The sequence below is a fragment of the Gouania willdenowi genome, chromosome 22 (assembly GCF_900634775.1).
Source record: "Gouania willdenowi chromosome 22, fGouWil2.1, whole genome shotgun sequence".
Taxonomy (NCBI): Eukaryota; Metazoa; Chordata; class Actinopteri; order Blenniiformes; family Gobiesocidae; genus Gouania; species Gouania willdenowi.
Genome location: NC_041065.1, coordinates 17,669,380 through 17,694,163, shown reverse-complemented (window position 1 = coordinate 17,694,163; position 24,784 = coordinate 17,669,380). Strand labels below are relative to the sequence as shown.

Sequence of the window (24,784 nt, the reverse complement as noted above, 5' to 3'; positions counted from 1 at the left end):
TTTGTAGTTAACAATTATTGAAATATGTTTTATGTCAAGGTTTCATATATTTTACCATATTAAAAAAAACTATAAATCGAGGGGTATACAGACTCAAATGCCCATACCAAAACTATTAAAACCTATATTTTTATTGATTAGAAAGCTACTGAGCCCCTAAAGGGACACGGATATATTTTTTTTAATTGCATGCTCACGTAAAGAGCGCGTGGAACTTTTACATGAGCGCGTGGAACAAATACGTGAGCTTCTAAGGGAGCACGTAACAGTTTTAAATGTCAGTCATCAGGCTGCATGCTGTGCTTGTAAGGAGTTAATCATGTTAGAGCATCTAGTAAAGCTTTATTTCAGCCTTAGGGTTAACAACTACCTTTACGTGCTCGCTTACGCGATACTAGTATTACGTGAGCACGCAATTTTAAAAAAAAAACACACGTTTCACATGCTCGCGTGGAACCTTTACGTGAGCGCGCAATAAAAAAACAATTTAAAGAAATGTTTGTGTCCCTTTAGGGGCTCCGTAGAAAGTCTAACAAGGTAACCAATAGATAGGAAAGAAATGAGATGATACAGTAGATGTTTGTTTTTAGTGTGTTTTACAGCTGATTTAGGACCCGTTATCATGAGAGATGCTAACACAGGAGGTTTATGAGATTCATTTTATGTATTAGTTTATTTTATTAGGGACATTGTACACTAATATCAATACAGAAAATGTATCAGATGTAGCCAGAGGGCTATTTTTCACCTGTGGTTCCTGTTATTTATTTCAGGCTCAGTAATTGTGATTAATTGTAATTGAACATCAGTATTAAGAACACAATTGAAATTTTAATTGTGGTGCTGGTCACTGTAATTGTGATTGAGTTGGGTAATTGAAAATGTAATTATAAATGAAAAATGTAATTGACCCCAACCCTGGTGGCTGTGTAGTATCCCCTCACCGAGTGGGCAGGTTGTTATAACAAAATGGGCAGAAACTCAGGTGATGGCCTTTGTATGAATGGAGGACACTGAAGCAATGGTCAGGATTTATGTGTGTTTTTTTTAAAACAGCCAGCCTTCTGAAACATGACTTAAGGACTCTTCATGATCCTCCCCCTCCTCCTCCTCTCCACCTGACTGCTGACTCATCTCAGGAAATGCTGAAGCCATAGGGAGGAGGGAAGGACAAACCAGCACCCATAGGAGGCAGCCCATAACATTTCTGTTGAGTGGTTTCAATGCTGCTTCAAGGACATTTCCAGCCTGGATGATTTGCGAGTTGAGCCTTGGTACAGATGGTGGCTCTCAGCATGTTTATATGGAGAGGCTTTTCAGTGGGCACCAGATCTGGCAGTCCACATCAGGGACCTGAAATTGCTTCTGACATAAAGAGGGCCGGCTAGTCACTTGTGTCTGACTTGATGTGTCATTGCGGTCCTTGTGTATTATTCATGTATAAGGGTTTCAGTGTCTGTTCCTTGACTGGTGTGCTCGCGCAGAGAACACTGAGGATAGATACTGGCTAGTACAGATTAGTTTTAGGTCAACTCGTCCCTGTCCTCGTGGCCCCCTCCCTCATTAAAATGATGCCTCTGGCATCGAACTGATGAGTATGGACCTAAACTAAGAGCTCTCCTTCAAGTGACAGGAACCACATTAATACCGTGGTGTCCTCCTCTCACTGGGCTATATTAGCAGGAGAATACTGATAGAAACAGCACCAGCTGTGACAGAAAAGATAATAATAAAAACCTTTGAAATAGCCAAAAATTCATTTTCAAAGTCACTCTTGCACAAAGACATCAAATCTAGCTGAAGCACAGCCCTATTCTGTGAGATTCAAACTGATGAGTCGCTCATGCAGAGTGATATTGCTCTGAAAGTGTGCCACATCGTAAGGTAGCGACAGACTGAAACAAATCCATCAATACAAATCATATAATGCTGATAACACCCTCCAAAAAGAAAGCACTGTTGTGTTGCAGTAGCCTCCACTTTTGATAAAACGTCACCTCACCTCTCAGATTAAAGGTCATTTCAAGAGGAGTGTGTGACGACAGTGCCAGCATCAAAGCCCCATCTATTTTTAACTATCTTAGTGACATCGGTAATTAGCATGTAGTCACATGCTGTAATTAGTGTTGAGTAGATTGTTAGACGTTGAGAGCATCCACAGTGGAGAGGATGAGTGATAATGTCGTTCATGCAACTGTTATAAATGCTTCAACCATAACTCTGGAATAAAGTTGTATCTGTCACGTTTGTGGTTCGTTTTTTATTGGTTTACCCTTTTGGGAGTATACAGTAAATGTCTGCTAAGCACAGTCGTGTAGTGGCTATAGCCTGAAGTAGTTAGCACATTAGCACCTTTTTTCATGAAAGCAATGATACAAGAAGGTCTCCGTATCTGTGTTTCCTACAGATTTTTGCCAAATAAAAGCGATATTTCTAAATGTTGACAAAGTATAATTGCACTTCTCTTCTGTCAACAAGTACCACATCATGTTTTCTCAAGAGAGAAGTTGTCATGTGACCAGGTACCTCACGTCATGTGACCAGATACCTCAAGTCATGCGATCAGGTATCTCAAGTTCCGTGATGTGTATTTGAGAAAAAAGTGTTTCCATAGCGCTTTTGCGACACATTTTAATATCAAAACGTCTGAAATTCCTCCTCATGAAAGCTTAACAACTTTTTAGTGATATTGAGTGTTGCCATTACCATTTTATTGCGCTATTTAGATTTTGCGCATTTCCAATTGTAATGGAAACACAAACAATTCAGTCCACGCAAAGAAGGCAATTGCGAAAGAGTCTCTTTATCTCACAGAAGCACAAACAACTTTCCCAACTTAACTCACCCCACTGCGATTGGGGTCCAATTCCATTCAAATAGAAAAACTTTGTTTCACAAATTTCTCTGAAGAGAAGTGAATACTGAGAACTTCTGCTTTAGATCGCTGACCTGCATCAATTTTAACAAAACAAACTCCATGCAAAAATACCTGATTTTTAATGACTTAAAGCTGATATCCGGATTTCCTGAGAAACATCTCAATGTCCCGCCCTAAACAGCCTCACTTCCTCCCCCTGCCTCTGCAATCTACCAGAAGCCACTCCTCTACTTTTGTGCACGTGCATCGCGGAACATAACAAGGTTGCATTGGTTCGCATTGATATAGGTCCATGGGTCAGGTAAGAGACAAAATCATATTTACCTGTTTGCTGTTGTGACCCACAGCCTTGTTTTCGTGCACAGTTCCGCATTCATTTTGATTGACAGTTTCAAAAACACGAAGTTGAAGCCCATTGGCTGGGCGCACTCGGCGATCGTTTCCATTTGTATAGGGGTCTATAGGACGACGGAAGGACTTACATACATTAATATATATGAATGACCACCAGCAGTAGACCATAGTTAAAGACTAGTTAGGTATTTTTTCGCATTTCAAAAGAATCATATATAAACATAGATTTCTCAGAAACTCCCGATATCAGCTTTAAGGAAATGTTTATCATTGTTAAACAGTTGATGCAACTCTTGTAGGCGAACAGCTTTTTTCTCTAAGTCTGTATCAACAATAGCACTCACTACTGGTTATGTGCAACCCACTGATCACAGACTGAGAGCCTGATCATACTCTAACCCAAAGCCCACGTCAGTCTTGATATAATACAACAGCATTAGATTAAAATGTAATTTTAAGAAGCAGCCAAGTCTTGTTCAAGCCAGGGTTTATTGTGTCAATATATCTGCTGCACTGCCTCCTCAGGTGTGGGAGGATCATTTCGGCAAGGCCTATATCTGAGTTTATCACATTCACATACATAAAGTCGAGCTTTAATATCATCGCAGTATTAAAAGATGACATTTATGTATTATATTCTTTATTTTAATTAGCACAAAAAGTGTCATCACGCCAGATATTCAGTCGAGGCTTGAAAGGCCGTACCTCAATTATGAAATCTAAACTTATTTTATAAGGACACCTGAAGTGAACTTTAATTCCAAGCTCTATAAAAAGATAAGGTCAGGTAAAGTTCATCTGAATGAATTTGCGTCTGTTTTTGGGAATGAAACACTATTGATGTTGTAACATGACTATCACAGGCACCCTTTCAGCTGAATTAAAGACCATGGATATATTATATATACCATATTCTGATTTAAATACAAATATACAAAAGTTTCCGAACCAAAATAGGGCTCGAAATGAAATATCCCTCATATTTATAAGTCCTAGCTTTATTATACATAGGGATTATAAGTTTTAAACAAAAGAGGACAAAAAGCATAAATTCCCGATGGTAAGAAAACAAAATAAAGCCTCATCAATTATAGATGATGAGTGGATTGTAGACTTGTGCTATACTCCTGTGTGTGTTTAAGTCTGTTTCCTAATACAATGATCCAAGCAAACATGAAAACTGTTTGCTATTATTAGCTTGTGATGTGTTTCCACACATTAAGTTGATCAGAAAAGCATTTTTTCTGGAGCTCAGCCAATTAACAAAAACAACGTGTCCCTGTCAGCAGACAAATGGAGAGAACACGTGGACAATGTTGAAGTGAGAAAGAGATTAGCATTAAGGAATGAAAAGTGAGCAAACACTGGTAAACGCAGGCAGGTAGAAACTCACATACGGCTTGTTTTCTTCTGCTCAGCCGCACAAACACTCATGCCCACACAGTATGGGGGGGCATCCAGAGGAGATGAAGTGAAGAGTTGAAGTATCACCAGAGAACATGCTGAGGACAAGTGAGAAAGAACTGAGGGTGTTTATGTGTTTCTCATCATTTTCGTTTGCAGCCCGCAGAATAGAGAGAAAGCTGTTTGCACGAGAGAGGAGTTGCATTTTTTATGTTTATGTGCAATACAAAGAAAATGCCTGTGCAAGGTGAGAATTAATGTTTGGATTTAAAACCCCATGTGTTCCTGCACCAAAATAGAGCGCTGTGAAAATGGATGAGAAAGGAAAGGAGTTTATCTGTCCTGAAAACTTGGGTTAGAAAACAGCTAAGAAAAAACCTCTTTCGCTTTCTCTTTGGTAGTGTCATGTATAAAGCATGTATAATATACACCACATGCATTTGTAAAAACAACACACCTGCAAAAAGTGTTAGGGCTGTTGCCCTTGATTAGCTAAACACCTTATTCAAATCAGCAAGCATTTAGAGAGGGAGGGGGGGTAATGGATAAAAAGGCTGAGGAAAGGAGAGGAGGAGAAGTGCACACCCTGCAGCAGACATGAATGGCGAGCACCTCCCTGATAACTTTATAGGGCAAAAAGTTGGCACTTTGATGTCTGAGTATCACCATCCTTTTTTATGAGTGGAACATAACACATTTTTGGGGCTTTTAGTGGCTAACCTGTAACAATGATCTGTAGGCTTATCAGAAAGTAGTCTTCTGTTGAGTTAGTTGTGTGTCTGTGTGTGTGTGTGTGTGTGTGTGTTGTGCTTTCTGGTGTGTTTTGTGGCATAATGCTACACTACAGCTAGGGGTGGGAATCGAGAACCGGTTCCGACTCAGAACCGGTTCCAACTGACCTATTCCATCGGTATTGATTGCCTCCAACGTCATCGATTTTTCTTAACGATTCCGTGCTTGATTTCCTGAAATTTTTCATCGTTGTACATTTGCGTCACACTCTCTGCGACGACTGATCCACAGCCTGGCTACATTTTACCAAACAAAATGAAAATAATGCCATTTGTAGTAAGTATAATGCCGTAATATCGTGCAAGGGTGCAAATACAAGCAACATGCTGAAACATTTGTCAACCCAACATGGTACCAAGTACCAAGAATGTCATGTGTTTGACCGTCTGCTGCGTACGAGTGCTAACACTGCTGCTAGCCAAACAATCTCCACTTGGACCTTCGTTGACGACGGTAACCACTAACATTGACAATAAATATCCTGCATTAGCACACTGTCGCTTTGCAACTGCAGTTTTTATTAATAAAGTCGAGCTATAGATAAAGATATTTTGGTTTCGTGCATTTTAGTTCATGAGGACGATGTCAGGCACAGACAGGCTGGTGATGATGAGGATGTGGAGGAAGAAGACGGCGAGGAGGCAGGCTATGTAAGCGCAGTTCATTATAATGATGACCATATGGTGTATTCATAATGATCCATTCAGACCATGCACCAAAAACATAAGTTCATGGTCATTTTTAATTTCAGACTCTACCTGTAAAACACTCCAAGACGGCCCTAGAGGAGCTGTTTGGAGAGGAGGGGCCAGACATGCAGCAGGTAGCACACTAAGAGAACCAGAACATTAGTGAGCGTCTCAACCTCGAAATACGGATGTACAGAGGTCTTCTTGCTATTCCTATCTTGTCTGACCCTGTTCTGTGGTGGTGGCTGAAGAGGGACACTTTGCCACTTCTGTATGGCACAAAAGTATTTGTGTGCTGAGACATCTTCTACTCCCTCAGAAAGGGTATTCTCCACAGCAGGAGATACCATTAGTGTGGAGCGCTCAAGAATCCTCCCAGAAAAGGCAGATATGCTTGTATTCTTGCATAAGAATTGTTGATGTTCATTCAGTTTACTCTGACAAGCATTGTCAAACAGTTTTATTATTTCCATTTAAAAAAAAAAATGTTATGTTGGCATACATGGCTATTTATCTAAAGTGGATGTAGGTATGTTCACTATTTCATTCGCAGTTTCTATCCCTTTTTAGGAAAGGACCACAAAGCTATAATTTTGGTTACATTTGGCTAAGCTTACAGTAGGTTAAATCAACAATATGTTCATGTTAAAAAAAATGTTATTGTGGCATACGTGACCATTGTTACTTCTGTTTACTGAACTGTAGCTTCTGTTTTCTGACATTATTTTGGTAACAAATAAAATTCTTGCTTTTGTTGCAGACGACTGAGTAGAACTCCTTTTTTGCTACTCAATTAACTACTCAGGAATCGATATGAAAAGTGATCAGGAATTGGATTAATAAGCAGAATCGACAATTGCATTGATATTGATAAAAACGTATCAATTCCCAACCCAAATACGGCGCATAAAGTTTAAATGAGGTTCTGTTGTTTTTTTTCGACAAGCGAGTGGACGTAGACATATTAACAGGTGGCAAAAACATGGCAAGAAAAAGAGTGTAAAGTGACTAAAATGGGGGTTGGGTGCAGGGGTGTGGCTGGGGGTGGGGGTGATGGAGTGGGTTTTGGAGGGGGGCCTTGTGGTTGGGGGTTGGGGTCGATGGCGGAGTGCGCTAAGTCCTCGGCTCCTTGGGGCTTTCTCGAATGTGTATGTGGGGGGCGGTGGCTGCTTCTCGGCCTGGGATCTCGGGGGCATCTGGAGGGCTGCTCGGTCGTGGGGGGGTAGCCCGGGGCTCCTTGGCCCCTGGTTTTTCTGCTGGCCTGGCTGCATCTTCAGGCCCGGGGCGGCACTTGGGTTTGCAAAAGTGGTTCTTGCACATACATTGGTCATGGATGCACTGGGCTGTGGGATAAAGTCATACTGGGCTTAACCTTAGATACGTTGATCCCAAATACCAGTTTTAGGTATTACCTTTCACTGCTTCCCTCTTTTCACGGCCACCACCATTATACTTAAGCTCCACACTTGTCACCAGACTGGCTGAACAGGCTACACGATATGCACAACTATAACATCACATCTCACTCTCGCTTTAAAACAATCAACTCTTCCCCACCCTTTCCATCTCCTGCCCTGACTCCCTCTTCCCTGTTCCTCCCCCCCACCTAGATGTAACACTGGCCATTTTCCAACCCTGACCCCTACCCTGAATATTGCACTTCTTGTAGTGTTGACCTTCTACAGCATTTGCAGACAAAGTAAAAGAAAACAAAAACAAAGCACACACAGCTTGAATGATATAATGAACTTTTTTTTACCTGTGATGACCAGGCATCACCACAAGGACAGTGGGTTGGTTGTTGGTTTTGTATGGGTTCGCTTTGGCTTTTTGGCCTTGTTTGTAGTTTTGATCTTCAGTCCTGCATTCAGTGGTGGGCATGCCTTAATGATTATAAAGTCTGGATTTAATCTTTATTTCTGCCGCGTGCCCTCTGTTTACTAGACACAGCCTTTTTATTCTTGTGTGGAGGTCGTAATAAGGTTAAAGCCAAAGTCATAAGTTATAAAAATACAACAAAGCAGGCCTTTAAGTCCAAACAGTGAATGCTATAAGAGTAATAGTACACTTTGGTTTAAAATGAACCACAGCCAGTAGAAAGTGTAATCCATCCTTCATTTTGTTGTTAAAGAAGTAGGAATAAGGTAAACCTCAGTTTGACTGTGGTTCAGAGAGGTTATTGAGCTGATGCCCTGCTTGTTTTAGATATTTGCCTGCTCTAACACAATGGAGGGCCATGAACCAGATGTAGTTATTGTTTCATGTTTTAAGAAGATGACATTTTGAAGCTTTTCAACTACCAAATACATAAATTGCTGTTGGCAACAATAGTTTTTGTTGAAGGATGGGAAATATCCATGTTGGAATCACCGAAAACCAATTACACGGTCCAGAATAACTAGATAGTTATCTCTTGATCCGTCCACTAAGCTGCTAAGCATCATGGCTGAGATAGCTGCCAGATTCTCATTGTCCCATCGTTAATGTGTTGGGGGCCTCTGTGGTCAATGAGTGTCCTGATTGTCACATGGATTATCGGGGGAGTAAACAGTGATTGGCACCAAGCCGTGAAAGCATGCCAATAGTCAATACACGTAAGTCTTAATGAATCACACTCCCCCCTTAAACTGTATTTCAAGTTAGCCCCAGGGGCTGTCCTGGGAATATTGTCATTGTAATTGCGTAGGTAAGAGTTAATTTAACAATGATTCAGTGTGAGCATGGGCGTACGAGAAAAGATTGCTGTGCTTCATGTGAATAAGATATCCAGAGGTGTGTCTTGGATCCTTGAGAGTGAAAAGCACAATTTGAGGGTGTTTGGGAGTTCAGACTTTGTCTCCAGTGTTACTTCCTTGTAGGCATGCTTCAGGCATGACGTTCTGTGCAGAGCATTGATCTACTGAGCCGGATCTAGTGCTGGAGTAGTTTAACTGAATACCTATGATTGCTCAGAGGATCCTTTTAAAAATGTGGAAGGCTTCACGTGCAGGATGTATAATTTAGATCATAGATCATTTCTATAAGGATGACTTATTATTGGCTGTATTTACTCAAGCAAGAGCATTTAAATGTCAAATTGTTCTTTCATTTACTGTTACTTTGTTAAACATTTTTCTTCTGATCTACTGTCTAGAAGTGGGAATAAGGTTTTGTTCTTAAATACCTGACATTACAAGTAATCAATGGTAAAATCTGCAGGTGTCAAAGCCTCAGCGCACCAGCCAGTGTAAAGATTTTAAAGGTCACAATGACAGAAACCAGACAATGAAAGAAAAAAATAGCCTTGTTTCCAAGATTGCTCTCCAACTGAGAAAATTGTCAACAATTACATCTCGATTGACACGGGCTCTTTCATCAGGTCCATAGATTTTCTGGCACAACAGAAGAAGAAAAAAACCCATTTCCACAACGCATCCTTTACCCAGCAGTCCATTTCACTCTCAAACTGACGACTTCTTAGTTTCAGCAACAAGACACTGTGCGGCGATTGAGTGTGTCTTTTTTCATCATACGGTGACAGACAAGATGTAAACACCTGTTCTGCTTTGTGTATTTGTGCTGCGTATTGATGAAACAAAATGGGACATACATAATGAGAGTCAAGATTAATGGGAAGCTTTGTTGACAGACGGTTGTTTTGTGGATTAGCATCACAGACGTTTTGTACGACACCTTTGTCTTTTCTGGTTGGTATGCTACAGCAGGGTGGAAAGGGTTCAGTAGCTCTTGGATGCTCATATTGGGTGCTGTATTTGTGTGTGTGTAGTTTAAATTGAATGGATGGACCGTGATTTATCAAGTGGACTGAGTTTTCTAATGTACCTGGTGTTGGTGAGACTTAACTTTCATGGACTTCACAATAGGAATAATGCATGATGGGAGCTTTCAAAAGTCTTCTTGGGTGTTAGAGAAATATACAAGTTCATTCTTTTTGGTGTACATATTACAATGCTATTATTTCTATAGGCACTCAAAAGATGAGGAAATACTTATATTACATGTGTGTTGTTCTGGAACAGCTGTGGAATGATATTTGGTTACCTTAGAAATGGATTAGTCTCTGAATTCCAGGAAGGATTTGAGTATTCTGCACCATGCCAAGAGTTTTTCCGTCAAGCACCTCTAATTTTGATATTAAGAGCAAACTGACCCTGACAGTCTGAGGAAATCCTACAATACAAACTAAATGAAATGTAACATGATTTGAACTGGTGTGCAACCAAAATATGAACGTTTGCATTTATGGGTAGACTACGGTGTTTTTTGTGTAAGAGGAGGAGAGAGGTCATTTTTGATGACAGGAAAAAGTTACAGATACGAGAGCAGAAAAGGAGGAAGACAGTAATCTTAGCTAAAAAAAAGTGTTGAGAAGAAGCAGTTAGACTTTCAATATACACTATCAAAAGTGTGGTCCTTTGCCATCACCTTCAAAGACTGACTGAATTACTCAATAGCCTAATGGTTAGAATAAATCATCACACTGTCTATAACTGGTCGCTCAGCAGCTTTAAAGTAAGGTGATTTGATTTGGTAAGTCAGTATGACCCTAAAATATTTGAAAAGTTCCATTCAAGGTTGTAGCTTTAGGACTTTTTAATGTGAAGTTTTCTGTAAATGTCTCAGACACTCGAGTCAAGTTGATTCTAGTAGTTTAAAAGGTTTGCTTAAAGACTTATTTACCAAAAAGCTTCGTCAGTGCAGAAAATGACTAGTCAGGAGTCTGGGATTGATACTGTGGAGTTGATGAGCATGATTAGCCTATTGTGTGGCTCATTAAGATTTGTTCCCCGATGATGGGTTCACTCACTTAGATTAGTGTTTAGGATATGATTATGGATTTGGGGCAGTGGTGGCCCAGTGGTTACAGAAGTGGGCTTGTAAACGGGGGGTTGCATTTTCAAATCCACTGTGAGCCATCACTGTGAGACCTTGAGCAAGTCCCCTACACATCATTTCTTCCAGAACTCTCTTGAAAAAGAGATAATTAATCTCAATGAGACTTTCCTGGTTAAATAAAAGGTTAAAAAAAAAAAAAAGATGGAGGAAAGGTTGTATCTCAACCCTGTTCCTTCCTGTTTTACTCTCTCAGTCTGTTTTGTACATACAGTATATTGCTTTTTACTTTTTAAAATCTGTTTACAATATATTTCCCTTACCTATCAAACATAGTGTGTATCCATAGTAACCATGTAATGCTTACTATTAAAGGTGTCTTTTAGCATGAGACCAGATGAAACCTTGGCTACATGGTGTAAACTGCAACATATTTTCTTCTGTAGTGTTTGTTTAGTTTCTGTTTTGCATTCCAGAACTTTGAAGACAAAAAAAAAAAAAAAAAAAAAAAAAAGAAGAAACGAGGTTGGATGTAAAATTATCTGTGTTCAAATTAGGGGACGGATCTGGATAAGCATAATGCTTTTTTCCGTCGCCCTTTCCGGCATACAAAAGGACAAAAAAAAAAAAAAAAAAAACCAATGATGTGATTTTGTCAAATGAATTTCTGTTAATGCAACCATGTCGGAAATGAACTGAATAAATAAATAAATAAATAAATAAGAGGGTAGCATTTTTGCCAAGTACTTCATATTCTACTATAGGGTTGATTGATTGCTATGTTCGCCATCTTGTTTTGCGTCACTGGTTTTAAGGAATATAAAAAGTAGATTTTGTGTTGTGTTATGTTGTCCTACCTTGTCACTGCTTCATCTCCATCCATTGCATTGTACTGGCCATGGTTTATACCAGTGCTTTTCGAACGTTTTAGCTTCAGGAACTGCTAAACCCCTTTCAAAACCACCCTGTGTATAAAACTAAGAATTCACATTCACAATTTCAAAAACATGGTGCAGTTCGATGTCAAACAATTAGTGATTTGTCTTAGACCTGTATCCAAAAACATAAAACGAATAATTCAGTTTGTTATCAGAGTTTAACACATGAAATTGAAGTACCATTCACATTGATTTCTAATAGAAGTTTGATTGGAAAGGACTACTTAGTAAAAAGTACAAGATTTTTTACATTTTTTCTAAACATACAAATTCATGCCCTCAAGTTAGGAATATCTTGCTGTTTCTATTCCTCATTATTTATGCACCAAGTACAGTAAGCCAAGTCAAAGTCCTTACAGGTAGTAAGGGCTTTCTGATTCTACTCCACTACACCTCGATCAAATAAGTTTAGCCCTGAACCATATTTGATAGTTTGGTGCTATCTTTCTAACACGACTTGTAACCAAATAGCAAAAGTTGAGATGATAGTCTGAAACTAAAAACGAGAAGATTCTGAAAGAGAGGGGGGGAAAAAAAAGAATAATTTCAGATTTTTGGACTATACCTGTTGTGTAGGCTTCAAAGTGAATGGGAAATGACAGATGAAAACCCAAAAATCAGACGGAGCACAGAGATTAAACCAAAAGGATGACGCAGGGAAGTGGAAATTGGAGAGAAACAAAGACAAAAAGAAGCAAATAAACAGAGAGCAAATGATTTAACTCGCTGAGATAAACAGGGAGGCGTATGAGGGTAGAACGAATTTGAATGACAAGCCAACTGATTTTTCCTAATTGCTTTTGACTCTCCGTTTCCAGGCGAACTGTTATCCCCTGTGATCTGTAGGGCTGCATAATGCCTCAGACAAATATCAAACCTCACTCCACACTGGATTAGATTTAATTTAATAAGATTTGCACTGTGGCTGTTCACATGGGTTTGATTCCCCCTTGAGGCAGAGTGAAAAACCAAAATCTCCTTAAAGGAGTTTTTTTTTTTTCTCCACCTTCATCTTCAGAACACCCACACACACCCACACATTTACCACCCACGTGTTCCCACCTGCAGTTCAGCTGGCTAGTGCAGAAATGAAGGGAAACATCTACTAATATGTGTAAATATTGTTGCTTCTTAACCAAGTAGAGAAAAAGCACCAACAGTAGGAGATTAAAATCATACTTTCCTTTGAAAATTTGTATTCTGAGTTTTCTGTGAGTGTACGTATGTTGACATAAGGGGCATTATTCTATCTTATCTCAAGGTGCCATATCATAAACCAAGAAAACCTTGGAGTGGAGCTGATTTGCATCAGAAACTAATGACATTATCTCACCCTGCGGTTTCTTCTCTCCTCCCTGCTCTGCCTTGCACAGAAAATAAATCAGATTTTAAGACGATTGGGGAGTAAAAGACTTGTTGGGAATATTTCTTCCGCACAATAAGTCGCGCCTGTCAAGACCTCGGCGGATATGAGCTTTTCATATGAGTGGCAGATGCTTTCTTTCAGCAGCTTCAACAAACATCCAAAAACCCCATAACAACAAGTTTCTCTCTAGTGTCTGGCTAGACTTTTATTGACAGCTCATTGGTAGATTAGTTGACTTTAAGAAAGGGTTCAGAAGTCTGCTGTCGGTCACATGGATTGGACTCTGTTTTTCCCATTTCTCTCAGAGGCCGTAGACGGATTCTTTCATGTTTGAATGCTTTTGTTTTATTGGATTGTGACTGGAACCTTGTATACTCTTCTCAAGGGTTGGTTTTTATTTATTTATTTTTAAATGAAGATGTAGAGCTCTGACAGGATTTGGGTTGTTCCTGTATTGAGATACAGCTTCTTGTCCCTAAAACTGACATATCATTTGATGAAGATTAAATCAGTAAGCCTACACTCTGCATAAAAATACTTATTCAACTCCATTTTCATATTGTACCCTTATGATCTCTATCATTGAGAGCTGTGATTTTTGTGTTTTTTTTTTTTTTTTTTTGAACAAAATATCCTCTTTTTCTGCTTAAAAACATCAAAGTTTAAGAAGCATCTTTGACGAATGCAGCCTGAAATGATCCTTTGTGTTTGTCCCGGTTTGTTGTTGAGTTTAAACTCTGGATTTATCCAATCCACACACTCATTTCATGGGTGTGACATTCCCAAATATAAAAACATATGGTACGCTCAGAAGATTTAGCTCATGAATAAAACAACACTATGTGTTATCGTAGAAAGGTTTGTTTTGGTATTATAGCTTAAATATGTTTTTTCTCACTCTCTCTCTCTCGTCAATCTGCTCAGGCAGTTCGTCATTTTGATGTGCGATGAAATGCCAGAGAGACTGTAGTGCAGGTTGCTTAAACACTACTTCAGAAATAAATGTTATTCACACTCATTCCATTCAAAGACTTTAATGAGTGAGGAATCTTAATAATTGCATGACTTTACAAAGTTTTTGAAATTTTACCCTTCACGTTAAAAAAAATCATCCAAACTTGATGAAGGTATATTGGTTTGTTTGTATTGATTTCATCTTTGAGTTTACCGTCAATAGAGGAACAAAAATGAACATGATCAATGCAGAAGAAAAATATATGCTTAAACAAAAATAAAAACAAAGCAGCCCAAAGAAGCGGCCCAGGCCAGTACCTGGCTCCAGGAGCGTCGGACTGGGGGGGTAAAGAGTACCCAATGCCCAAGGCAGGGGATGGGGGGCCCTCAGAAGTCTGTTTTATATATATATACACAATATGCACTATATATGTATTATGTATTATATGTACACAAATGCATTTTACATTTTTTTAGATTATTTATATTGGAATGAAAAGTGCCCTTTGTTTAAATAAGCTGGTTGTTATTCACAGTTTTGCATTAAAACAATTATTCATGCTGCATCAGGCCTTATTACCACCCCCTTAAAACAGTGCAAATGGTACAACCCACATGTGCTTCTGCTGTGCTGTGGATGTAACAACCAGTGGGAGATAGACAGATACACAGCAGCAGCATGTTTTTCTTTAAGAATGGAAAACCAGGCCAGAAGGTGAAATCAGGGAAATCTGTTGTTTCCTCAATTCTTCAGAGGTGAGATTTAAAACATGTCTTTTTTTTTTAATTATTTTGTTTGAAATAAACTTGGGCATTTAAATGCTGGAACATTCATTTTCCAAATCTTAAATGGAAAATAAATTATTCAAAACAAAAAATATTTGGAAGACTGCATTTTGCTGCTTTTTGCTTTTCAAATAAAATGCAATATAAAAATATCTAAGATGGCGCGGTTGTCACTTTGTCACAAATCCTGGCTATTCTGTAATTGTAACACACTTTAATAAACGTGATCAAAAACTAATTGTAGAAAAAACAAATATCTCTGGTGTCGCTGCACATTTGTGATATTAATATCGGGTCACGACCCAAAAATGATTGGGAACGTCTGGAATAATGTGAAAAAAAGAAAGCTAGAGGATACTAGTATAGTTTCCCGAAAAAAGTGTACATAACTTACAGTAGGGGCCCAACAAGATGGATTGTACCCAAGGCCCAAAATGTGGTGCTACGCCCCTGCCTGGCTCACAGAATTTGAGCTAATTTTATATTTTTATGCTTTAGAAGGAACCAAAGGAACTAGTTACCTGTTACCATCCTTAATTCTGAGGTGCCGATTGTTGAAAAATGTAAATTCTTGGCTGTGACTCTTTCATACATCCTGGAATGCGAAGTCTCTTCAGGTGCTCCATTGATATCTTTATATTCTGTTTTGGTCATATTTTTCAATCTGTTTCGATTTTTCTATTCTCTATTACGTTTTTTGAACTATTACATCACAGTATTTGCAGCAGAACTGCCAAATTAGTACCTCAACTCCAGGTCCAACACTTCGAGCAATCCGCCATTTTTATTTCTCGCTTTTATTTTGTAGTCCAAGCTCAAGGATGCCGAAGTTACGAGAGGATAAGTCAAAATGTTGGGTTGTTGGATGTAGTAACCCATACACTTCATTACAACGTCTCCCAGCATCAGAGCCTTTTCAAAGTGCCTGGTTGAGTTTTATTTTTCACGGAAATGTACCCACATCTGTGGGTAAGGTCATTTTTGTGTGCACGAAGCACTTCAAGGATGACTGCTTCTGCAACCTCCACCAGTATAAAGAAGGATTTGCCGAAAGACTTTGTCTGATTGAGGGTTCAATTCCTTCTATCTTTGGAGATGACGAACAGAGCACTTCGGTAAGCTGTAAATAACGCTAAAAAGTGTGATAAGACGTCCCTGTCATTGTTTTGTTAGCATTAGCAGTTGCACCGTCTTCAGACTTCATATGTTAGCGCTGTGTGCTCGTTTTAGATCCTTGATGATATGGCCTACGTGGTTTAATTTAAGTCTAAAGTTTTCATTAGTCATTTAATTTTGCCGTTTTTGTCTCCGTAAAGACTGTATTAAAATGCATTTCATGACGTTAGCTTGGCGCTAGCGTTAGCTCGGTGCTTGTGTTAGCTCACTTATTAGGGTTCTGCAGGTTCATCATCTACATTTTCATCTCGCTCCACCGGGTCAGACTCTGGCTTGAACATGTAAAGCTGGATGGACAAGTCTTCTGTTGTTGACATTTTGTAAATAACGTGTGAATAAACATTTTCTGCGCCGCTAGATAATCGTATTCTCTTCTATCAAACTACAAAAATGGCCGAACAGGGTGGAGTTGAACCGAGTGTCACCTCTGCAACCTGGAGAGGGGGCGGGGTATGAAGTGTCTCATTTGCATTTAAAGAGACAGCACCAAAACGAGTTGCTCTCAGAAGCACATTAGAAAAGGGGCCTGTGGAACTATAATAATGAGGAATTCAGACCCAAGCATTGCAGTTCCACTTTATATAGACCACAACTGTATGATTTATATGTAAAAAGGAAGGATTTAAAAGCATGATATGTCTCCTTTAAAATGTCCCTTCCACTATGTGAATTCCATAATCTGTCTGTTTTTTTATGAACGCTGAAATAGGCGATTCGACATATTGAGTTTATTTCTGTCTTGAAATCTCATAGTTGTCAATTCAAATACCAATCTCGACTCTTTATTGGTTACTGTCTTGTCACTGTGTTTGTGTGAGAGTGTGATGACGCTTCCCTCCTGTCTCCACTCAGGTGTTCTTCATTTTTTGATTGCCTCTCCGACATCTAAAGTGTGTATTTGATCATTAGCAGTTTTGTTGGACTTTTTTGCCTTTGCACTGTTCTGGATTTGTGTTGTACCTGCGGTACTTTTGGATTTTGGACTTTATTAAAGCTGCAGTTTGTAGAATACTCTCTCCGCTTCGAAACCGAAACTGAACCTCTCTTATCGGTGTCTTTTGTAAACACTTTTAGCAACATTTTTTTTTAATAGACACTAGTGACAAATGTATGGATGTTATCTTTTTTTGGTGTCTTAGAGACTCCAACATGAATGCACTTATTACTCTGTAGTTATTGTCCAAAGCATGTCCCCGCCAGAGAGCTCACAGAGGCGGCTGTGATCCCAGCTGCTCTGAAAAATGACAAATGACTGTAAAATGAATTTACCTTGAATAAGCTTCTCTTAAAAGTTTAAATGCAATTTATCTTGTCTATTCTCACTCTCCCTCTGAAGCCAGTGTGTGTGTGGGGCGGACCCTGCACAGTCACGGAGGTCCGCAAGGACGCCAAGCAAAAGCAATGCGTTCCTCCTCAGCGTTTGTGACTTTATTCTGTTCCTTCTCCCCACAGCTCTGCCTTTTTCCACTTGATTTGCCTTGTAACTGTTGTGCCTTACGCTGTTATGGGGACTTCTGCTGGAATGTCCCCAAATGCACGTTCACTGCCGATGGTACGTGATTTCAGTTGAGCAGCCAATAGAAACGCCTAAAATAGCCCATGGAGCACACACGTTTGCAGAAAGATCTCTGATTGGCTGACTTCCAGATTTATAAATTAAATTTTTCAGGGCCAAGAGAAGGAGAATAGATTCACTGTCCACTCAGAACATTTTGATTACCAAATTATGCCAAAAAAAAGTTACAAACTGCAGCTTTAAATGAACTATTCCCTCCTCTGAATATATTTTGGCATTAAATTAGTTTATTACAACCTAATATCTTCACAGCATGTCAAATGTGTGTCATGGAAGTGACAGAAGTCTTCACTGGTGTGTTTGATGAAGATGGATCCAAGCCCACTTTGAATGTGAAACATAAGCCACAAGTTCAGGAAGGCACAGTCGTATTGATGTGACGCAGGCGGACTATGTGCTCTCAAACAATAACCTTCCAATTACAAGCCTGATATTTAAGAATTTAAATCACAGGCTTTTTATAATAAATTTAGATTCTTTGTACTCCGAAATGTCAAAACTGTCATCACATTTCCACCACAGTTAATGAACAATATCAAAGCCAATATGTCAGACCAGTTAAAACCCTTCCAGAGTCACACAGGGTTTTATAACTGTTTAGTCAGGCTGCAGGCAGCTCCTCCTCATGAAAGGTTTTTAGGAGCTTGAAATGTATAAATTTGGCAGCGTGTGGCTTTTTAATAGTCAAACCAAACTGGTGAATAAATATGAGCTTTTTAATCACTTGCTTGTTTAAATCTGAAACTGTAAAACTGAACTGAACGTCATACATGGATGCTTGTCAGCGGTGATAAAACATTCAATGGTGTGTTTCATCGTTGCATACAATCATTTTAAAACATTCATGAGCCCGAGGGTGGATGGGTGCTGTATTATTCATGACTTCATACATGTCAGTGACGCCGGGTGGATTTTGATGAAACTTAAAGGGCGCGTGGCGTCTCACCAACACGTCCCGACATGGTCTAAACTGCACTGCAAGTGTTTCGGGTGCAGCCAAAACAAAGTGTCACATTAGTGATAGAGTGTTTGAGAGAGCAGGGCAACTGTTCGGCAATGCAACATTTGGTTTGGTTCAAATGACATTCATATTTTACATCCCCAGAGGAAAAGAAAAGCTTGTTTATCCGTAAGTTCTGCAAAGCTCTCATTCACTCTTACAAATGAAGATGTCATCTTTAACCCACCGACTGTATCTACAGTATCTACCTGTAGGTTTGAGATGTACCCAGGGGTGGACTGGGACAAAAATATAACCCTCGCATTTTGTGTCCAGACCAGCCCATTACATTACACCAAGTAGAAGCTGCTATTAAGTCAGGGATTCTCAACATGTGGCTCTTTATGTTTTAATTTTAATTATTATTCCCACAGAAAACCTTAAAAGGGGGAATCCTTTTAACCCTTTTTTTTTTTTTTACCTATTTACATTTTACAACTTCCTTTGTCCCACTTTTGTGACACTTTTTTCAGACTTTAGTTACCCTTTGCCAATACATATTCTTTTTTTTGTTCTTCTTGACACTTTAATCTAAATGTTGTCATTTCTTTAATATTTTTGGCCATACTTTTTATCCAAATAAGCTAACCTTTTGCCCAATAAATACCACTTGTTTCATTTTGTTCCACATTTGCCCTTTTTCACTATTGTTTGCCACATTTAAGCTGCTCTTTGCCTTTGCATACCACCTGGTTCCACTTTATTTGCCCATTTTTAGGCCGGACTACCGGACTCAAAACGCCACTCACTTTGTTGTTGTTGTTCTTCTTCTTCTTTACACTAGTTGAAATCGCTACTCCTCTGTTATTTGTGAACGGATTGGGCTGAAACTGGTTAGGTATAGTAAAATCTATGGATGTGTGTGCATTTGGGGCCCCAAAGGAAAAAAAAAAACGAAAGTTAATTTCTCATTTCTCATGAGTCAAATATCATGACCAAATTATTGGCACATACCAACATATAAATGGGGCCCATTACCTCCGTTAGTTCTCGTTAGATCGGAATGCAGTTTGGCATGAATACTCTATGAATGAATATGATGAGACACTCGTTTCATAGGTAATTCAACGCAGATTACGATTATGCCCACCCGCCTTTTTTCTGCAATTTCCATTAAAGTTGTTTTCTCATTTATTTGTGAGTCAAATATTGCGTCAGTTGGTGGCACCGAATCATTGACACATACCAATATATGAATGGGGCCCATTACTCCGTATGTGCCACGGGGGCGCCAGGGGGCCCCATTTTTCAAATGACGACTCCTATATTAATGCTCGTTGAATCAGGCTGTAATTTCACATGGATATTCTATGAGCGGATGTCAAGAGCCTCTCGGAGACTTTTTTTTAATCGGTGGAACCAAGTCATTTTATTGAATTCTCGGGAATGTGGTACGTGCTATTTGGCGAGGAGATGTTCTGCGGGCCTGGCCGTATTTCATCAGAACTTGTTTGGCCACTCTTTGCTCCTTTTGGCCCATTTTAGTCACTGTACACTTTTTGCCACTTATGGACTCTTTTGGCCACTTGTTACCATGTCTGCCTCCATTTGCTCATAAAAAACAAAACGTTAAAAAAAACATAGCGGACCGGTCTGGCCCATTTCGGGTCGACGGCCCACCAGGACGATGCCCGGTATGCCAGATGGCCAGTCCACTCCTGGATGTACCTGTATGTATAAACAAGCATATTTGTTTGATGACTCCTGTGCCTTGTTTTGCAGGAATCCCACGTGTGGTGCTGTCTGAGGGCAGGAGAGACTGTCTGCAGGCCGGGGACGCCTGCTCCAGCGATGACACCTGCAGCCCTCGCCTGCGCACACTCAGGCAGTGTGTGGCCGGAGACGGGAGCGTGAAACTAGGACCCGGAGCGCGAAACCAGTGCGAGAATGCCATGACGGCTCTCATGTCCACTCCTCTGCATGGCTGCCAATGTAAACGAGGCATGAAAAAGGAGAAGAACTGCCTGAGCATCTACTGGAGTTTGCACCAGTCCGTGCTGCATGGTAAGACTATACCAGCCTCAGTGGTTGTGTTCCAGGGGAGGTGGCTGGGGCAGGAACTGAGCCGCTATGCAGCACGTGAATTAGACTTCCTACTCTGCAGCGAGTGAAATGAGTGCTTATTGTAGAACAAATAGAGAAACTAAAGCTGATTTTTCCTTTGGTTTCACCCACATTTTTGATATCCACTAGTGTTATGGACTTTATATGGCAGACATTTAGTAGTCCTGTATTATCTTTTCTTTATTTTTTAGCTTGAGGATAACTTAGGAGCCATAGCATTATGGCAATGGACAGCTAAAGTAATGGCTTTCAGGAAAATGCCTGAACTACCTTGGTTTTGAACCTTTGGAGGTAAAGGATGGTCTTCAGATGCAAACAAGGGCACCATATTCATATACTACATATTCAGCAATGTTGTTTTCTCCTGTTTATAATGAGTGTGTTTAATTTTCAATGTGTGAAAACCTTGAAAAACGAACCTGTGTTTGCAGGGCTCAGCCTGGTGGAGAGTTACCCCTACGAACCAGAGGAGAGGGGGTCTGACTACGTGCGTTTGGCCTCCATCGCTGCAGGTGACGATTTACACAAGTATCACAACTCCAGCTCATGTGACTCTGATACTTCTATTTTAAAGAAGTCACAGGGAGAGGAAACAAAGCTGTGGTTCTGTTTCCGTGTGCAGAGAGTAGCACACATTTCACTGCTCGCTGTGGGTCTGGGCCTGTGGGCAAGCCGCAGGGTGGGGATGAGCCGCTGTTAGTCCCCGGGACACAAATTAATTACCTATTTACCAAATGCAACTGGAAGCATTTAAACAGGTGAATGAGAGAGGCGGAGTAGACTGGAAAGACGAGGGAAGAAAGTCTTGGCTAGAGGTGAGAGTTAGAAAGAGACAAGAAGATAAAATTAGACTCGTGACAGAATTTGTCTTTTTCTTTTATATGGAAGTTTGGAAAAGTGCGAAGCCTCACACTGAGGAAAAGCTACTCCTATTCATTTCCATTCGGGGGACACAAAGTCAAGTGTTTTGTTTTCCATGACTGATGCATATTCAGTAGATGGGTGAATTTTAATATCTCAGGAGAGGCTGGGAGACTAAATGACTGAAAATAAAGGTAAAATACCACCTAAAAAAAACAAGGCACACAATCAGAGTTTATATTCACCAGTACCTAAATGTGGGGCTGGATTACATACGTGTTTAATGGCCACGTTAAATTAAGGAGCTTGGAAAATTTGAAGTTTTGCGATTAAAGAACCTTGTACTTGCAAATTGGCATTACAAAAAAAAAAAAATCAGAAAACAGAAAAGTTGTAGTAACATACAGTCTTTACCAATTCATTGCATAAATGTAATGGATGCCATACTTTGCCTCCTCACTGGAGGATGGTGAAATTAATTCTGTATATTCTCTACAAACTCCTTCATGCAACACCAACACACAATAAAAATGCACAAGCATATCATCCGGTTAAAGACTGATTTAGTTTTCAAATTCCACTATATATCTCAAGAAAGCGTTGACATATGTGAAATAAAGACGTAAAACAGTTGACATGTTGGAGCTGATCCTCTCAGGCTCCCTTTATCTTCATCGCTCTTCCCACGGCACCTCAGGTGTCTAGTTTCAACCCACCGTGAATCTCAGCGGTGCTTTGCAGCAGTGATATCAGCTCAGCGCCATTCACGAGACGAAAGATTCTCATTGTGAATGCTCCTACGCTCACAAGCCTCCTCCGTAGCCAAATCCTTCTCTCGTGTGGCTTTTTGTGCATAATTAATTGAGGTCAATCCTCATATGGGATAACCCGTTTGGGGAAAAACACCATGTGCACAAGACAAAAATCAAACCTTTCAATTTAGCGCTTGTTCCCTTTTCATTGGTTTTTTGACCCGTATGAATGCAGCCCATCAAAATGACACGGCTCCTTCTGGGCTCCTTTGAATTATAACTGCGTCAAAGCTGCACTGTATGACTCTTCGTAAATTTCCCCATGGTGACACTGCAGGGGGTCAAAGTTGGCATCCGTGACATGCATTCTGACAAGACAAGTGCTAAAACAGCCTAGGCATGATGAATGATCTTTCTCTAGCTTGATGGCATCACACAGCCAAACAGCACACGGCAGTCTTCAAGAATGCAAGCAGGAACCACGAATTGAAGAACTGAGTGTTCCTCTGTTTTTACTCATTAATATAGATTTTATTCCAACCATCAAAGATGACAAATTACCCTTACGGCATCAAATGCAGCCTGATAGATCGTGTTGGGTATTATTTTAAAGCTAAATCCACTATAATAGATTATTTAACCATTTTGTGTCCTCATGTAAGAGCTCTAATGCTATTGTTTTAAGTGTAAGTTAGTTAATATGGCGAGAGCTATTTCCTGCCTTCAGTCCATGGCTGACCTATACACCCACATAAAGCAAACAGTAAATCAAATTACAACAATGATTGTGTAACCATGGAGAGATTTATATGTGCAAACATGACAAATTTGTATAAACTGGTTGGAAAAGGATGTTAAAATCTATGCTGAAGGGCATCAAAGCGTGAAGAAAATGATTAGTATAATACATAACACCTTATTGCTCTTTTATGGGTTAAGGTTCCTGTCACAAGTTTCACGGATGCACATGTAAATAGACAATAAACAATGTTCTTAAAAAGTAAATATTCTTTCCGAAATTATAAAATTCATACAACTTTGCAAATGTACATGTGACAATCACAGTTGCGTTTTTGTTTTCCTCCTGTAGATACGAATCAGACAAATAATACAATTACCGTCATAACTACTGTACAGTATGTCCCATGGATGATGTTTAATGCAGATACTGTGCATGTGTCTAAATTACGCCAGTGCATATAATCTCATTACAAAATTTTTCAATGCCGGATGACAGCTGGGGATAGGCACCAGCAGACCTCCGCGACCCTGAAAAGGGAGCAAGCGGGTCGGAAAATGGATGGATGGATGTTTACACATTATGCCTGTGACTTTCTGATGTTATCTTTGTCAAATTTGTGCCAACAGGAAGAAAATTCACAAATGCAACTGAGATTTGCGCAATAAAGTTTGTGCAATTTGTGCAAAAATATTTATGTGAACATGAATGGTCCGAGTACCTGCCTTATTTGTGCATGAATAATTGTGTTCATGCATTAAATATTTAACCTTTTACACTTTAGAAACAACACAAAAAACAACAGATCAGTCGATATTCTGTTTTCTCTGGCATTTTAAATCCAACTTAATCAACATTCTTACAGGATTTTAGGCCTCAACCTATGAAACAAATATTGCTTGATCCAAAAAGGATTTGAATAGGGCTCCATCAGTTAATAAAAACATCACTTGAAACAGCTGGTTTTTCCTCCATTTTATTCAATAATTACATTTTTCCAACCAACAAAAAATTGATATTTTTAAACTCCGAGCAGCATTTTTGGGGGTTTCTTACAAAAATGTACTAGATTTCAGTGAAAGCCATGCAAAGAAAGTGAAAAGTTTTTTTTTTTTTTTTTTGAAAGCCTAAGCACTTCAGCCTCCGTCACATTTTAATTTGAAATCCACTCTGCAGGGAGGAAAAGCAAATATGCCCAAGTACCAAGAGGCACACACAGCTACTTTTAAATTTAGATGTGTGAAGTGAGGATTGGCTCTGATGCTGGAAAACATTTGTTTTGAGTGCACTCAGCCTCCTAGGCTCAGGTATCAAACCAACAACTTGCGAAGATGCTGTGCAGATCATTTTGCGAGTAAACATTGATTCACCTAAATTTCAATGCTATTATTTGAAAACATAAATGCATAATCTACATTCTGTGCATGTGGCCACTGGATACAATTTGTCAACCTGCAGCCTTGTTTGCCGTCCGGCAGTGAAACTATTCACCCAAGCTCTGTGATGGGTTGTTAGCTTGCTCTCCAAGGCCATACATATTTTATATGACAGCTCGGTGAGAGCCAAACTCACCAAGAGACACAACTACAGGCACTTTACAAACTAATGAGCGGCGCGATCTG

At 39.6% G+C, this 24,784-nt stretch overlaps 1 protein-coding gene across 1 annotated transcript in view; it reads left to right on the top strand.

Annotated features, from left to right (window-relative positions):
* gfra4a (GDNF family receptor alpha 4a) overlaps positions 1-24,784 on the top strand; it is a 182,119-nt gene that overhangs the window by 111,102 nt on the left and 46,233 nt on the right. Inside the window, exons 2-3 of the mRNA XM_028438876.1 lie at positions 20,469-20,750; positions 21,242-21,322. Of these exons, the coding sequence (XP_028294677.1) occupies positions 20,469-20,750; positions 21,242-21,322 (363 nt within the window). The remainder of the gene's footprint in view (positions 1-20,468; positions 20,751-21,241; positions 21,323-24,784) is intronic.